We start from the raw sequence: 18738 nt of genomic DNA, 5'->3' as shown, positions 1-18738 counted from the left end.
TCCATGCTGTGCCAATACCAGGGCTAGATTCACAAAACAATTAGCATATTTATTCTTTGTTGATGTTGGGCGCCTCCCTACTAACGTCTGCACCATGTTGAGGGGAAGGAACCCTCAATTGGCTCCCCCGAATAATGCAACACTTCTTCCCACTATCTGGTGATCACAGGGAAGTGCCTAGGATCAGCACAACAGGAGCAAGCAGGGAATGCCTCTGGCAACATGCACCCTACCTTCTTTGGTGTCAGGGAAGTGTGGTGTAGGATATTAAACTGGGAGTACCGGAGCCTGGCATTCATTGATGATACCTTCTTTACAGACTGAATGCACAGTTTCCAGATAGTCTGGATCAATTCCCATCCTAGTCTAGTTTCCCACTAAGTTTTCAACTACTTCCTGAGTGCGGTAACTGACTCCATAAAAATGAGTGATTATCTTGTGTTGGTGGTCATGAGTCAGCAATACTATCAACTCGGACACACTTTGTGGAACCCCCCCCCCAATCTGTCTCTGCAGAGAGGATAGTGCTCCAAATAAGAGGAAGCATATTGGGCTCTGTTAGAAACGGGACTCTGGCTGGCCAAGACTCGCGTCGAGGTCAGTCAGGGATCGCCATTTCTAAAGTCAGGGCAAGGGAGTCACTCACCAAGGTAACCCCCGCTCACCCTCTAGGTAACGTGGCGCGAGCAGTCTAGGCTAAACTTGGAGGCGGTATGAGTTAAGTATTTGCGCACGCACCCCAGCAACAACACCCAAGGCCCACCACAAAGGAAAACTCCACACAAGGATATATAAAAAATAGCCTTTGTATTATAATAAACAAAACACATTAGATAACACACGCAAACTGTACAATGTGCCAGAGGCACAGGCAGAATTTACAAGGGGAATTATGTACAGGACAGGGCCACATGGACCACTGTCAGGGGTAGGCACTTGTTAGAAAATAATACTGCTAGGTATACACTTATGACGTAAACAAGACCTCCTATGCAACCCTAAAACACTGTAGGAAATCACGCAGGTAACTAGGACCTTCTCATCAGGACCTAAGGAAGGAATACCAACACCTAAGCAATTCAATCTTAGCAAAGGGAAGGAAACCTAAACATAAAATGGGACATCAACAATCCTCTATGCAGGTCACATTTAGCAAAGTGGATAAACCTAAACAATCCTCTATGCAGGTCGCATTTAGCAAAGTGGATAAACATCAACAATCCTCTATGCAGGTCACATTTAGCAGCGTGGATAAACCTAAAGTGGGATGTCAACAATTGCACATGAGGTATTAAACAGAGAGGTGCAGATTAGAACATTTTGCGCAAGAATCACATAGCAAGAAATTATAATGCGCGGGGTGCACATAGCACAACACTCACAATGTCCCTCAGGCCAACTGGCCTCGAAAGGGGCGGAATGCCCTGAGTCTCAGTGTCAGGGAAGCTGCGCAGGCAGCACAGCACACAAACCTAAACGTAGCAGTTGCCCACAAAGTGCTGGGCAACTGATGCAGGAAAAGTTAAGGCAACGTTAGAGCCAGGAGGGCTCAAGAACAAGGTGGGAAGACACAGCGTGGGAGCCTCGGGGCTACAACCAACTAGCTGCCTGTGTCCCCCTAGAGCCTCTCAGGCTCGTAAATCAAATAACCGGCACTCGAGCCTCGCGGGCTCTAAATATTCAAAATGCCGCCAGAGCCTCGCAGGCTCTTCACACTTATGCCCAAGATCGTCGGAGTCCCTCACGGGGGACTCAGGAATCAACCAATGCCCCTGTGAAGCCCTCGTGGCTTCACTCCGAATGCTAGAGCGAGCTCGCGCTACCGGGGGAGAGGGGGCGGACACCGACAATGTGTCCCGGCGCCCCTCCCTTCTGCTTCACTCACCGGCTGTCTCGTGGCAGGGCTTTCCTCTTCCTCCGGGAGCCTCCTAGCAGCAGCGCGGGGCTCCTCTCTCCTCACGGGGAGCCTAGGCGAGACGCTGCAAGCTGCTTCCTGTTTCCTGCCTGGCCTTGTCTCGCTCTCCCCTCCGCCTGACTTCCGCCGGGGCCGCCAATGGCAACGCGGCCCTGGGGGTCAGGAGGCGGGACTTCCGGGTCGCTCTAGGCAGCGGCCCAGCAACAGCTTTCACTCCCCCTCGGCTGCAGCGGTGATCACGGGAAAACGCCGGGTGGGCTCCGGCTTCAATCAATAAAATCACAACGGGGCAATGCCGGGTGGCACCGGCCTTAGATTAAAAATAAAGCGAGGTGGGCACTCACTACTTCGAAAATCGGCAGATCGCTCCAAAGCCGGGTGGGCACCGGCAATGTCAATAAAGCGCTCCCAAGCGCTCGGGGAGCAAGGCACAGCGCTCCCAAGCGCCAAGGGAAGCGCGCTCGGCGCTTCAAGGAAAATAAAGCGCGCCTAGCACTATAAATCCACGTCAGGGAGCCTCCAGGCACCGCAAAGCTCCAGCAGGGTCTGGAGGCAGGCAGAGGGGCAAGGCAGGGCCAGAGCCAGCACACTGGGTCTCCAGGCAGGGAGACAGCCAAGTGGCGGTCCTCTTGGCCCCTGCAGCAGCAGCAGCCCCCTCTGGCAAGATCCTGGAAGAAAACCAAAGACAGGACAAATTGTATGGGGACACAGCCCCTTCTTATACAGCAAAATCCCTTTGTCTCAGGGTGCAGGGTGGGGGGAAAACCAGTCGCAGCTGGTTTTGAAGTACTCTGTTTACCTCAACCACCCTCTCTATTCACTGGCAGAGCTAGGGTCATCAGTCGCACTACAGGGGGTGGAGCCAACATTGTCTGGGGAAAGTCCAGGCCCATCAGGGACCAGGGGCACTCCTCCCAAGCCATCAAGCATGCTAATCTCACACTCACCACCGGGCAGACCCATCCAGCCTTCCTGGAGCCAGGCTCACCAGCCAGCTCCAGCCAATCACACTGCAGACATATTTTACAGTAATATGTCAAGTCCTAGAAATGGCATTTCTACACATGACACGCACATACCACATACACCATTGCAAAGCATTCATTCCCACGAACTCGCACATACCAAATTCGAGCATGCACTCCCCACACATCAGGAACTACTAGGGACACAGACATTCCCCATGCATCCCTATGGGAGAGCAGGCCAGCCTAACTACATGCATGCACTTTACTCTGGGACACAGAGAAAAAGTGCGCACAGACCAGAAAATCATCCACACAGATCACAGATCTAAAGCAAAAAGATTAGGGTTGAACCTGCCTTAAGGGCCAAGTCCAACAGGCTCAATCGCCGAGTCTGTGGAAGGAACCAGATCGGTAGGTCTGACAAGTATGGCAACTGTCCACGCATGCATGAACACATTTTTCAAACTAATCCTGGCCGCTTTTAATAACTTATGATCTGTTCTTGTAACCAATGCCTTACCAATTAAGTAGTCGAGAATGCAAACTGCCCCGAAACCCCCGGCACACCCCTCACTCCTGCTCTGCTAGCCCAGCCTGTGTTCTGCCTATTGTAATTGGAGTTAAGCATAATATAATTGATAGTTGGGTGCTCCCAGTCCCCCATCGTCCAGAGAAGCGTATGACTTCATCAAGGTCATGCTGTGTCTATCACCCCCCTCCTCTCGGATAAATGAAATTAATAGGAACTAAGCATGGGCGGAAAATCCGTTTCGCTCGCGGATTTTGCGGATTTTCGGTAAATTCGCAATCCGCGAGATTCGCGAATCTCCCGCAAAATCCGCAAATCCGCGAGCAGCGGATTTTGCTCGCACTGCTCGCACTGTTCGCGTGAGTTTGCGGCTTCCCAGTACAACTTCGCGCCCCGCGAATAAGTGCAAAATTGCAGAAATACGATCTTAGCAAAACTGAAACTACTTACCAGGTTCAAAAGTTCAGGCTCATCATTAGTAGCCATTTCCTGTAGTGCTTCCTGAGGGGCCCCTCCAGAGTTCAGTTGCCAGTTGCAACTATTATGTGACCCTGCTCTGAACCTCAGAATAGTTACACATATGCCACAAAGGTCCTGAATTACAGCTAAGGGAGACAAGCAGGAGCCAGGCTGGAGGTTCAAATCCATTAATCAGCCCCTAATTCATTATTGTCAGTTGGGGCAGGGCAGGTGTTGTAACTAATTTTGCAACAATGAAAGCACTTAGCAAGTGCAAAAGATCACTAATCAGGAAGCACTAAGGAAGCAGGTGCCAGCTAAAAAAATATTCTGTGACACATTAATCAGCCCCAAATTAATTCAGGTCACTTGAGGCAGGGAAGGTGTGCTTGCGTTGCCACAATAATGTACACTGACTGGACAACCAGAGGGTGCTGTGATGAAACAGAGGGTGGCATGGGTGGGCCAGAGGGTGGCATGAGTAGTCAGAGAGTGGCAGTGGTGACAGAGAGTGGCAGTGATGAAGAAGAGTGTCCCAAACAGGCTGTACACGTAGAAACAACAAGTTCGCGAAACTTGCGACCCGACAGGTAAGTTCGCAATTTGCGACATTGTACAAAACCCTCGCGAACTGGCAGAAACCCGCGCAAACACAAAAAAAAATCCGCAAATTCGCGAGAATTCGCGGATTTTGCAGATTGCGAGTTCGCAAATCCGCAAAATTCGCGAACGCGAGATTCGCAAAATTCGCCCATGCTTAATAGGAACTGCAGGTCCCAAAAGAAGGCACTGGGCAATACTACTGGCAGTGGTGAGAAAAGATACAAGAGCCGGGGCGGGAGCAACATCTTAGAGATTGCAATCCTTCCATACGTGACAACGACAGTTGGGTCCAGAATGGCAGTGAGTGCTACCCTTCACGACAACCCTCCCAGATTTCCATCTATTAGGTCTTGTTCGCGATGATATACTGCAATATTGAATAAGTTCCAGCGAAGGGGAATGGACAGGCATGTTTGAACTGTTCCCTCCGACACCTTCAGCAAGAGGAGCATACATGATTTGTCTCAGTTCACCCTGAGTCCCGACATGGCCCTGAACTCTTCAAGGAGTTCAACCAGCAGAGGTACATTATTGCTGTCAACCTGTAAATAAATCAGCACATCTTCAGCATAGAGGGAGACTCTATGGGTCTGACGTCAAATGACTATTTCCAACTTTGGGCCGTTGGATCGCAAAAGGCACACCACAAGTTCCATCACTAGCACAAATATTATGGGGAGAGAGTGGGCAGACTTGTCTGGTACCGCTGTGTATGGCTATGGGCTTGGAGAACTCCATGCTCATTTGCACCTTGGCCAATGAGTCTGTATATAAGAAAGAGACCCACCTTTGAAATTCCCATCCCATTTCCAGCTTGCTGAGGCCGCAAAGAGAAAGGGCCAACTCAGCATATCAAACGCTTTTTCAATGTCCAGCAAAGCCATCCAACACTGGGTGGATCCAGGCTTGACTAAGTCCATAATGTGGAACAGCCATCGAAGGAATGTGCTCCTGCCCATTCTAGTCAGAGTGTATTATTGTTTGCATAATGGGAATTAACCGGGACGCTAGTACCTTTCCAAACACTTTACAGTCTGAATTTGTGAGAAACAGCAGTCTGTTCAAGCCCACATTAAGTGTCTCTCTCCTTGATTTGGGGAGAACTACTATTATCACCCCCCTCATGGAGGACGGTACAATTCCCCTCATTCTGGTCCTCTGATATATGTTATTTAAGCGCTGACCCAGGCCCGCAGTATATGCCTCATAAAACTTGATGTATGACATTACAACGCATGCTTTTACCACGCATGCTGTTACAACGCATATCGCTTTGGGGTGCTGGATAGTGAATAGTTTAATTTACTATTCCAACTCCAGTCCCCGTGGATAGTAGGGAAGGTGTTGGATAGTAAATTAAAACTATTCCCTATCCTAGAGCGCCCCCCAGTGCAATGCGTTGTAATGGTTTTCGTTGTAAAACCTGCGTTGTAAAAGCACTGCGTTGTAAAAGTTTCGTTGTAAAGGATGTTTCCCCATAAAACTCCATGGGAAAGCTGTCAGTCCCATGGGACTATAGCAAGAGTGAAACACAATGTTAAAACACTATTGTGTGTTCGCTAGTGTCCCATAAGGATCATATATGGTATTGATCAGAGTCCTTGTTGTCTCTGACTTCAACAGGCACGCAAGCATAGAGCCCGCCTTATCACCCATCGCATGTTGACATGTGATGTATTCCTTATAATCCAGACTGTAAAGCTGGGAAAGCATCTTACTTTGCTCCCTCCACAACTCCCTCAACCCTCATACACCCCCTTGTCCATCCCGTCACGGACTTCCAGGTCCCTGAGACGGTTCTCAATGTCCTTGTACTGTGTGCAGAGCACATTCTTAGCGCACTGTCTCTGAGAGACAGATCCCTGTAAGACTTCTTTAAATGCATCCCATTCCACCCCGGGTCAATGGTTATATCCTCATTATCAGTGAAGTACAGCTGTATTGGCAGCCCTATCCGATCACTAAATATTGGTTCTTTAAGTGCTGTCTTTGGCAGACACCACTCTGGAATCCTGGGATGCCGTTACCCCAGTTCAAGGTAATTAACAATGGGCTATTATCTGTCAACGTACATACCAGACATTTTGCCCCCACCAGCCTTGCATGCACCTCCACTGTCACAAAGGCCATATCAATTTTAGTGTGCAGTGAGTATACTCCTGAATAATATGGTAATTGTCTACCGGTCAAGAGCAGTGCCCAGCACAATTCTGTGACCTGCGTATAAGCAGCCCACTGTTGGAGCATTTAAGTGTTAGCTGATGCCTATGTGCCAGAGACCAGAGGGTGAAGCCTATCCAACTGCAGATCTTGGACACAGTTATAATCACCGCACCGGATAGCCGGAACTTGCACCGTGGTCAAGAGAGTCGAGGTAAGAGGCACATAGAAAGGAGACTGCTTGGCATTCAGTGCCGCCAGTGCCAGAGGTGCCCAATATAAGTTGCCCTTGAGGATCTCATACTCTGGGTCTATCCTGGTTTGTCTCACAGTGAATGGTATACTAGGCACTTCCCAAATCAGTAAAACATTACTCTTCCATCTTTTGGCAAATGTTTGTAGTTTCACCACCATCAAATGCATTTTCTGCAGTCATGCAAAATGTACGTGCCTGCGTTTAAGGTATGTGCATATTTTATAACATTTCTCATGCATGGCCATGCCACAGACTTCCAGGTCAAAAAAGAGAATCCTGTCATTCTCCATGTCACCACATGGTGCCCTCCCTGTCAGTGGGTTGCCCTCCTCATTCCCCACCCTGTCGCCATCAAATTTCAGTTTGTGGATACTAACAATTGTTCAAGCATCCAAACATGCAAGCAAACACTAACCCCAAATACTCCCCTTCCCAGACTTACCTACAGAACAGTCTTAGCCAGACGGATTGCACCCAGAACATGTGCGTAAGCATTCCACTTGGATTGTGGGGTGATGTGGTAGTATGCAGCATTGAAGAGGCCATCAATTCAATCAATCAATCTGGGAATTGTCAAGGATGGCACTCAACTGTGAGGGTCTCAAGGCGCTGGGTGGGGGTAAGCAGCTCCATTCAGTCGAAGAGCCAGGTCTTGAGGGTCTTCCTGAAGATGTTCGGAGAGAGGGTGAGCTTAATGCCGATCGGGAGCTGGTACCAGGTCTTAGCCACGATGTGGGAGAACGTTCTTCGACCCATTCTGGCTCTGCTTATGCGCAGGGTTTCAGCGAGGGCGAGGTTGGTGGATCTGAGGTTTCTCTTGGGTACGTGGAAGGAGAGTTTCCCATTGAGGTATTGGGGTCTGGTGTTGTGGAGACATTTGAAGGTCTGGGTGGGTAACTTGAAGGTTACTCTCTTCTCAACGGAGAGCCAGTGGAAGTTTTGCAGGCGTTGGGTGATGTGTTCATGTTGAAGATTGCCGAGGACGAGTCTGACTGCGGTGTTCTGTATGGTCTGGAGTTTGTGGAGCAGAGACTTGTGGATTCCTGCTTAGAGGGCGTTTCCGCAGTCCTGTCTGCTGGTTATGAGTGTGTGGGTGATGATCTTTCTTGATTCGGGGGATCCATTCCAAGGTCTTGCGAAGGATGCGGAGGGTGTTGAAGCAGGTGGAGGCGACAGTGTTGATCTGTCGGGTCATGAAGAGGGAGGAGTCGAGCACGATGCAGAGGCTCCAGGTGTGGTCCGTGGGGTGGGGTCTTCTGAGGGCGGTAGGCCACCAGGTGTCGTTCCATGCAGTGGGGTAAGGTCCAAGGACGAGAACCTCTCTCTTCTCCGAGTTGAGCTTCAGGCAGCTGCTGCATGCTACCCGCATATCGCCCAAGTCACCAAATGTTCTCCAGCTACAGATGGCAGCATCAAAGAAGACCTCTAGAACTGGAGTCCCCAGCCAGAACCCACTGATGTTTCTTGGCATTTCTCAGAATTAACCAGTCACATCAGGTTGCTCAATCAGCTGTCATTGGGGTGATGTCAGGACCCACACTCTATGACTCCACCAACTCTTTGATAGTGTCTCAATCCGGGGTCATCTGTGACCCCACCCGAATCCTGATCCTCTAACTCCAATGAGCCCGCTCTCTCCGTATCTGCCACTGCTCATGTTATTTTGCGCGCTACCTGTTATTTAATTGGTTTGTGGCGGGTCCTCTTATCGGTGCCACGAAGAACAATCCCCTGGACTCAAACCAGTCTCATGCTTCCTGCAGCATCTTAAAGAAAAGTGATTTTTCACCACCCTGTATTCAAAAGTGCTGGAAAAAACAATGTGTGTTTGATTTTCAGTTGTCGTAGTTGGCGTTTGACCTCCCTAAACAATTCTTGCTTCCTTTGCATGTCTGCAGTATAGTCAGGGAACACTGCCACTTTGCTGTTCTCAACCTCCCAGGGACAACTGGTGCGCTCTATCTGCAGGATGTTGTCTGTCCCTGTAGCTGAACTTGCGCACCACCACTGGGCGGGGCACTTGGCAAAAGGTGATATCCGGTAATCCTATGGGCCCTTTCCATCGAAAAAAAGTAGATGTCTTGCCACCTAGGACTCCGGTCTCCAGCCACTATTCTAAGTATAGTTCCATACTTGAGCCCTCCACCCGTTTGGGCAGAACCACTACCCAAATGTTATTGCATTGATTTTGGCCCTCTGCATCATCTGCTTTCAGTTGCAGAAGGTGGACCTCTACCTTTAATGGTGTGATATGGGCCTGAGCCTCAGCAACCTGGTCATCTCAAAGGAGACCCACCTTCACCACCAATTTTATCATCTAGTGGCCCACAAAGGTTTTGTCATCTAGCACAGTCTGCAGCAATTCAACAAATTTATCAGAATATTCTTGCAACCTGCTCTCTAGAGCATTGGTTGACAGTATTTTCGCAGGCCCCAGGGTCTCAGCTCCGTAACTCACAGTCTTCAGCTTCACCATCTTCTACCATTAGGGCCCCACTGTACCCCCAATCGCCCACTCTACGCTCCCAGAGGCCCCTCCAGACCCATCAGCTGCAAGTCGTACAGGGCTGACTGCAGACATTGTGGGAAGGAGAATTCACAAGTGCACTAGGATATATGCAGCACCCAATCTACAGTTCGTCAGGGCTGCTCGCTGCACATGCATCTGAAAGGGGCAACACCATAGTCAAATCCTTGCTCCCCCAGATGTAGCAACAAGCATTCCCTGGTCACTCACCCCCCTTCCCGGGAGGTCCCTGGCTCCAGATCCAAAATGACTTCCCAGGTGGGAGTCGTTTCGGTATGCTACCAAGACTTCAGGCACAGGACACACAATGTCGTGGTCCTCAAATCCCCAGGCCAGAGAGGGCTCATCCATTAGCCGCCTGTAAAAGGATGCGGTGCCGCCGTTACTCCCCACAGTGCTGCGCCCATCAAGCAAACCCTCTGCTCCTGCTTTCGGGAGATTCATGGTCAGCAGTCAGGGCCAGACTCGGTGTTTCCCTGGTGAGTCGACAGGGTGGGGGAGGGTTTTAGGCCCCTGTGGGGTTATTTCTGTTACCGGGGTCGGCAATATCGGCCCCCTTTAACAAAATCGTCCAAAACGTGTTCTAGCATAAAGCTCTGCTATACCCGTCTCCTACCCATCAGGGGGCCCGGTCGAGTAGTTTGCCAGGGCCGGTTTCAGTTCCCAGACCGGCCAGCAGTCTAGGAACACAATGAGGTGGCTGCTGCATCAGTCTCTGCTTGCTGTGTATCACTAGGTCCCGATGCTGCAGGCAGCCAGTTTGTCGCACAGTGGTCCCCAGGGCTGATAAGTGCATCAGAATCAGGAGGCGCCTGTGCCCATGCAATGCCCTCGGTACACTGCTGCCATCCGATATGGAAAAAGAAGGATTTGAACAGATTTTGTCTGGCGTTGGGTGCGAAGCTAATTTTTACTGAAAGTTTTAAAAAAATGGTAACCAATCTAAAGTCAAAGGCAACCAATACAAAGCTGTCCTAGACAAGAATCTCCATGAAAAGTAACACCTCTGCCTTCTGGAACACCTTTAAATCAATAACAGCATCTAAATACACTCTAAGGAGACTTCATTCCTGACTGGATTCCCAAGAGGAATAGCAAAGCCAAGATGAACAGAAACAAACATCCCTGAACCCACTGCCTCACTACTTGAACCACATCAGAGGTGAAACAATCAATCAATCAATCATCCAGAATCATGCAAAGCAACATATAAATTCATAATAACAGTATAAATTTACAATATAAAATCACACTCAAGCATATCATTCCAAAAGGTCAGAAACAAAAAATATGAAAGCAACCATGATCTAATGCAGCATAATTCGAGGCAAGAAATACACAAATACAAAAGCCAACCTCCTGTTAGGAACCACCAGATAACTTCCCGATCTTGGTACATCCCTAATAAAATTACAGACAGTAAAAGCAATGACTAGAGTATTCAACAGCTGCAAATCCAAACTTTCTAGGCAACATTACCTGTCCCCCAGATAAAGATAGGGTTTATGTACATTATGGAAAAGTGTAATGTGCTTTCTCTTAGATGATGTTAAATCAGCAATATTGTCAAAAGTGCACTCTTTGAAGTGAAGTGAGAATCCCATAAAGTAGCATGATGGAGTTAATTTACTAACAGCTGCCCATGCCGATGGCATGCAGGAAGGGTGGATGGGGGAATGTATCTGGAGAACAGGACCTCTGGGACCTCCCTTATTGATGCCATTGACGCCTGGTCCAATAGCAATTGTGAAACTGGGGTTATCTTTAAGATACGTCTGAGATGGGTACAAAATAATCAATCCCTGGAAAGATCAATTTTCACAGAAGGTTTTTGGCAGGAAGAAGTTGGATTGGAGAAGATATTAGCTGTTGCTAAATATTTAGGGGCAGATTTACAATAACTGGTGCATCCCTGCGTATCAGCAGGGATGCGCCAGTTATTGTGCGCCGCAGCTCCGCTAACCTGGATGCGCCGCATTTATAATGCGGCGCACCATGGGGCAAAAAAGGCACAGATGCGTCATGCAGCTGTGCCGTAAAAGCGTTGCATTGCTGGAGTTGCATCGCAGTACTAAAGGGGGTGGTGATGGACGGAGCATCTGAACCAATCAAACACTCACACCCAGTCAAAAGATCTGGGTTTAATCCATCACCGTGAAAAAAAATCATATCGAAGTACTGGAATCTGGTAGCCGGGGAATTGAAGACTGAAGAAAAACCCATTTTTGCCTTCAAGAGAGAAAGGAATGTGAGGGATGAAGTGGTACATGCTTATTTAGAGCCAGAAAGACAACCAGATCTTCGGAGAATGTTGAGTCTGCCACCTATTATTGGCCATTTTAAATGTGGCTTTTGCAAGGCCTGTGATTTTTGTCAGGAAGTGGACAAATTCACACATGCAGGTAGAACATACAAACTCCATGACTTTAGCAATTGCAACAGTTCTCACCTGATCTACGCAATAATGTGTCCATGCACTAAAATATATGTAGGACAGACGACCCAAAAAATAAAGACACGTATCTTACAACACATGAGTAGAGTAAAATGCAAAACACAGGAGGCACCGTTGGTTGTGCATTTCCATACTCAGAATCATACTCCTCAAGATATAAAATGGTGGGTCTTAGAAAAAATACATATTAACCCGAGGGGAGGTTTAATCTCACATGCTTTAAAATACAAGGGATGCCGCTGGATACACTCATTAGACTCAGTGAGAAATGGATTGAATGAGACTGAGGAAACCAATAGGCAAATGGGACAACTGTGAAAAATATAACTGATATTGTCTCTAGATATTGGTACTCAGACTGTAACTCAATATGTATGTGGGAGAATAATGGCAGACGCCTGTTTTCAGAGGGCTAGACGATAACGAATTCATGGGTATAAAATCGGATACAACGTGATATGTTCACATGCACTTACAGATCATAATTGCAGAATATTATTCATGTTGGATGGCTCTCATTGCATTTGTAATATAGGATTTGTATAATATGTATATACTGTGAAGTAGAATTGTTTTAACTAGCATAACATTGTTTTTAATTGTATAAACAAGGTATATGCATCGCACACTCAGCCACTGTATGTCCTATGCAGAATTATTCTTAGCTTGCCACACTTATTGAAAATCCGGCAGATCGAAGAGCCAAGGTTCGACATTGTAACCACGCAGCTCAAGCCTAGGGTTGCCTTGGTTACCGTAACCGGGACTTTGACATTAACCCGAAGAGACCGGCACCCTACGTCTCTCACGCACAAGTCCATTGCTTGGGAATACCCATATCCGGTAGACTGAATAACTAGCGATCGAGTAGCTGCTACTATAAAGAGCTTCTGAAATTCATTAGAACAAGCTCATTGCCGGGTAATGCTTGAACCCGCCAGACTGAATAACTATTAATCACTATGGCAACCACGTAGCTTCTGGTTGCACTTGGTTACGTCCCAACCCAGCGTCATGACGTAGGTTTGAATTACGCCGCGCTCGCCGAGTTGTTTACACATAGCAGCTGACGTTCAGCAGCGAATCGCCGCTTGTGCGCTAATCGGAGTTGGGGTCACGCCGAGTAGGAAGAGGTTTCTCCTCCAGCATGTAGCATCGGTTTCCAAATACTGCCCTAGTGAAGGTAAGCCCGTTTTTTTGTCTCGGCGCATGTACAAAGTAATCTATTCATGGACAGATACTTCGATCTCGACCACGTTTGTCATTGAGATCTATCTCTTTGTATTCCGGCTGTAGTGGGACTTTGAGCAAAGCCAATCTCTGGTTCTGTAAATTGTAATTTGAACCACAACTGGGTACAAGATTAACTCCAATACCCAGGTGAGTTGAACTACTTGCGCACTGTGTTTTAAACGCTCAGTAGAAACTTATTTAATAATGCATATCACTAAATATATGCTCCTCATCTTTTCAGTCAGGATAAAGGTTGGGCATAATACATTAACAAGTTGTTAAACAGAATAATCGTCGGGGGAGCATTCACCGCACCGCCGACAGGTAAGGAAGATAGGAAGTAAGCTAAATAACATTGTTCCAACCCTGTCCATAGAATTAAGGCACTAATTAGGTCCTTTTCTATCTGAACAGACGAACGCAGTTCAAGCTCCACCTCGAACCCGGTTGGGTTTACATGAAGGTGAGTGCAGCTATGGCTAGCATAGGCATTAGAACTCCGATGCCTCTCAGAATCCACCAATTAAAACCATCCCCTTTATTTTAAATCACTTAGGCTGTTTCCCCCCCCCAGTCCTGATGAAGACCCGTGTCTGACGCCTCAACTGCGCTTGTAGAGGGTTGAAACGTCGACAATATCCTGTATTTAAAACTGACAAATGTAGTATACAGTGGTATAATTGAGACTGTGCAGACCAAGTTAAACTACTGTTTATACTTCCTTGTATATAATCATTGTATAGTTGTTTGGTCACTTTTGCGCCGCCAGCACTGAGCACTTAATGTCACAAATTTGCACTTTTTGATCACTTTTTGTACAGCCTATCTTGCAGTTTATAAAGAGTATTTATGAATGACTATAATTCATAAAATAGTGCATTAATACATGATAGGTGTCGGATTCTGATCTTTACCTTATATACTACATACAATTATGAGTATGTAAAAAGAAATGTGGTACACCCGAAGGAACCAATTGTTATAATATTGCTAAATATTTAGGGGCAGATTTACAATAACTGGTGCATCCCTGCGTATCAGTAGGGATGCGCCAGTTATTGTGCGCCACAGCTCCGCCACCCTGGATGCGCCGCATTTATAATGCGGCGCACCATGGGGCAAAAAAGGCACAGATGCGTCACGCAGCTGTGCCGTAAAAGCGTTGCATTGCTGGAGTTGCGTCGCAGTACAAAAGGGGGTGGTGATGGACGGAGCATCTGAACCAATCAAACACTCACACCCAGTCAAAAGATCTGGGTTTAATCCATCACCGTTCTTTAGCCCACTCTGCCACCCCAGTTCAGACATGGCCATATGAAAATCAGTCTGACCCTGTGCCTCATGGGATCAGTCCAGCCCGAACTGCCAAGCCATGCCTTCCCTGGAAGGAAACAAGCTTCCTAGGACCGGTTTCTGGCATTTCAGCCGTCCTCAGCAAGCGCAACGCAGCTCCAGCAATGCTCTGGGGGGCTCTATCTCCACAATGCTGCGTTAATCCTTGTGCCTGCGCCGGAGAGCCCCCCCCCCAGTAAATCTGCCCCTTAGTGTTAAAACGATGAACAACATCCTCTCATAAAATGTAATACACCTGGCACGCTACTTACCAGACACTGTCCTGGGAGCCTTGACGTTCTCCTGTCATTTTATAATATTCATCAATGCTCAGATTTACATCAGTGTCGTGAGCAGACTCGAAGTTTGTGATTGTCCGGGCAGGTATTCCCAAACACCTAAGTACTGGAGAAATAAGAAATTATAAATACTACACATGTTTAATTCTGAAACTAATATCCTCATTGCGAATGCCTCGTGTAGTGCAGTTGGATAATGGAAGCATTTACCATAGATCTGCAGAAATATCACTTCTCTGTTGTATTTCACCTGGACAACCCTGAACTTGACAATGTCCTCAGTATAAGTTGGGGCCGAAGGAGCAACTGGGCAACTTTATGGCTATCTTGTAATGGGTTCCATAGCATGCTTGCAGCACCGCTCTCTGTAATATCTAGATGTAAGCATGTTCACAAACAGAATTTTAATGAGGTTTTATACTCATGGGAAAGGAATGACGTACCTGTGCATAGGACCCCTCCAAATACCCAGCATTGCCCGTATTTCACTGGCTGAAAGTTGTCCCTATCCCACTTTCTCAGTATGGCAGCGCTTCCACTCCAGGTAGTTGGCCGAACCCCACCTGTGTAAGGCTCATTCCACCGTCCTTGCAGTACTCCATTATCGTCAATGGAGTTCACCTAAAGAGGGTGCAGTACAACTTTTTTTCCAACATTTTTATTGGCATTTAAGTTATTGACAGTTTTACATATTCATACTATTGATATTGCTTTGGTATATCAAAACTAAATGTGTACAGAGACATGTATGTTTTTCATACAGAGCTTATACCTTCATCTCCCTACCGTAAAGTTTATAACCTACCGCAATGTCTCCTGGTACCAACTTTCCATATCTCCGGTGTAGCAACCATACATACTACAACTTATGTTTTTTGTAAAATTGCCTCCACGTACTTAATCAACCCATTACTTGGGGATGTCCACAGGAGTACTTTCTGTTTGATGCTTATTATATCTAAGATTACCGAAATAACTAACAACTTTGGGGGACCTTGCAAAAGTGTGCAGTACAACTTAAGTCATTTTCATTACGTCAAACTAAATAGGCTGGGAAAATTGACCTGTTGGAGACATACAGTGCACATTACCTCACTCTAAATGAAGTGAGCACAGGACATAAGAGATGGGATAGAAGATATGAGAATCCATCTTTATTTAGATGAACAGAAGAAGCAATTCGGTCAGACCGTGGCTTTAGCGACACAAAAGATCAGTTACTGCTCCTCGAGGTAGTGCTGCGGGGCAGTGGCGTGGGGTGGGGGAGGGGCAGGTTGGGGGGTAGTAAACTCAGGCATACGGCCAAACCGAGTTAAGTACATAAATAAATAGATAGAACGAATTACAATACGCACGCTGAACCACCCCGCAGCACTCCATCGAGGAACCGTGACTGCAAAACATATCTGCAGACTAAGGCCCTGAGGTTGTACTTCCAGGGCCGGACTGGCTACCGGGCAGTTTGGAATGCTGCTGACCTGAGGGCAGATTTCGTTGATGGGGACCTGCTTGTGCTAAACGTAATACGTTTTGCTTTAATTATTTCGAAGCACACGCAGGTCTCCATGAACGAAATCAGCCCCCACCGCAGTGATCTCAGCCCCCAGCTCGGCAGCATGCCAAACTGCCCGGTAGTCGGTCCGGCCCTGTGTACTTCCCATTAAACTGGACAAAAAGTAACAGAAAGGTGCTAACATCACCATCAGCGATGTCTCTGTTATTTTGGAAAAGTCAAGAAATATTGGCAAATAACTGTTGTTTCCACTAGTCTTTACTTCAAATCTCTCATGCCATAAAAAAAGCTGTATGGTATTACCATCCCAGTCCCTGTAATTTCTGGAAATATTTGTAATGCTCCACTGGAAAAAGAAACAGTCTCTGTAACCTTAACATTGTTAACCCTGTCACTTGACATTTCTGTAGGGCCTGGAAAAATTGAAAGTACTATTTGTATATATTTTTTTAAAAATCTCAGTAAGGTGTTTACATGTGTTGCATTGTTTGGGATCAAAGTTTTTCTCATTACATGTAAGAAACAACAATGGTTGCATAGCTCTCAGTAATATAATGTTATAGGAAAATGCGGAAGTAATATAGCAAAAATATAAGTAGTTGTTTTATATGGAATACTGATCGATTTCTATGTTGAACCTTTTTTTGATGACAGATATTGTAACGTATTTTTAAAAATGTTTTATGTGATTTTATACTGAAGATGAGACTATTTGTATCACAATTCTTTTCAAAAGGACATATATATTTTCAATAAACATGTCTCGGTCGGTAAAACGATAGAATGTTGATTGTATGTCCCAGTGAGGTAATGATAAATAGACAAACACAGAAAGGATACACAAGAGGGACCTTTTCCTGTTGATAAAATTTAAAGTACGATAGTGTAATTCGAATGATATCAGGGATTTTGTGTTATGCTTTGTATTCAAAATTCCAGAACTTATGCCATTGCACCATACCGCTTATTTATGCACTGTTCATGATAAAAATGCCTTATTTGTGAAAAAAAATCCCAAATGGTGAAAACAACAGAATGCGAGTTGTTGCTTGCGTTGCTTTTGTTTTTTCCCTTTTTTGTGTGTAATATCCATCTTTGCCTTAAAAATGGACGGGGAAATTCATATCACATGTTATATCACAAAATGAAAGATTTGCATTTTGCATAAAAATGCGTAATTTGACGTAATTTTGCACATAATTAGGCGAAATCATATTACACGAATTTCGCACATTCCCTACAATTCTGTAGGTAAAATCTAAATGAATCTTTTGGTGAAAATAGGCAGAACATTTGAGAATTACAGTAGAATCATGTGTGGTCGTACAGTGCTGTTTTAAGACTTTTTAGCGCCTTGTGAAAGATCCATCTCGGGGCCCTCTGTAATAACTTTCAATATGTTACCATTTTTCAGCTACTTCAAGCTCTTGTGATGCTATATAATATTGGAATATACGTTAAACTTTCAGAAACTAGGCCACACAAGAACAGCAAAATTTCGAACTGCCCAGCATCAGCAATCCAAATTGTATCAAAGGAAATCTTGAACAGGCATCTTTGACACAAGGCATTTAATGTTGTACTTGCACATTCGTTTTTGTGTCTTTCAACAAAACTATTTTGTGCGAAATCCAGCAACGCGTTCTTTCCATTGGGAGTACGACACCTCAGTGGTGACTTAAAAGATGTCCATTTGACTAGTGCATACTAATAAAAAACCCATATATCATTTGAAAATGGAGCGTAAATTGCCAGATATTTGTAAACACAAATAAATCTCACTTTCACAATATTCTGGTCTTACTGCTACAGTGAAAAAAGCAAAGATGTTCACCATTTTATTCTGTCAAACCCAATACATTTCTTCTTAGTTCTCTTTCCTGCCATGATTCCTTCTCTTCTTTCTGTGTGAACACTCTCTGGCTAGACTGTGAGCTACTCTGATGAGTAAGAGAAATGAAAGGAGGAAGCAAAAAGACAAGGAGGTAAAGTGATAATATACCAAGAGAGTTGAAGTAGAGAGGGAAAGTAGGTAGAGCTAAAGAAGAGAGAGAGATAATTTAGGGAGAGACAGGTGTCAATAGACAAAAGTGTGGTAGTCAGAAAGAAAGATACAGAGATGTTGGTAGAGGGAGATGTAGATACTGAAATAGAGGTTGGTGAATGGTGTGATTTTATGATGAGGTAGAGTGTTCGAGAGAGCTAGAGATAGGAAGAAGGAAATGTAAAAAGCGGAAGAGGGGAATCATACAACAGGTGTGCAGGAGAGTGAGAGGTAAGGTGGAAATACTGGTGACTTACCAAAATGAAGTGATGAAGAAAGACAGAGGTGGACAGAGTGAAATGAAATGAAAAATACATTTATTAAGCGCATGGCTATCATAGGCCATCCCAGCACTGGTGACCGCAAGCAGTAGAGAACCGACCAAACTAGGGGAATATCCAGGTTTTTAACAACTTACGAAAGACAAGGTGATTGGGTTCCTTGC

At 46.0% G+C, this 18738-nt stretch overlaps 1 protein-coding gene across 1 annotated transcript in view; it reads right to left on the bottom strand.

Annotated features, from left to right (window-relative positions):
* Window positions 1-18738, bottom strand: part of LOC147705984 (protein-glutamine gamma-glutamyltransferase E-like) — a 247408-nt gene that overhangs the window by 152636 nt on the left and 76034 nt on the right. The window contains exons 6-7 of the mRNA XM_086932441.1: window positions 15180-15357; window positions 14710-14842 (exon numbers count right to left, since the gene is read on the bottom strand). Of these exons, the coding sequence (XP_086788567.1) occupies window positions 14710-14842; window positions 15180-15357 (311 nt within the window). The remainder of the gene's footprint in view (window positions 1-14709; window positions 14843-15179; window positions 15358-18738) is intronic.

Source organism: Lissotriton vulgaris, chromosome 7 (genome assembly GCF_964263255.1).
Source record: "Lissotriton vulgaris chromosome 7, aLisVul1.2, whole genome shotgun sequence".
NCBI lineage: Eukaryota > Metazoa > Chordata > Amphibia > Caudata > Salamandridae > Lissotriton > Lissotriton vulgaris.
The sequence above is the reverse complement of the archived record's forward strand: the minus strand, read 5'-3'. Positions and strand labels throughout refer to the sequence as shown.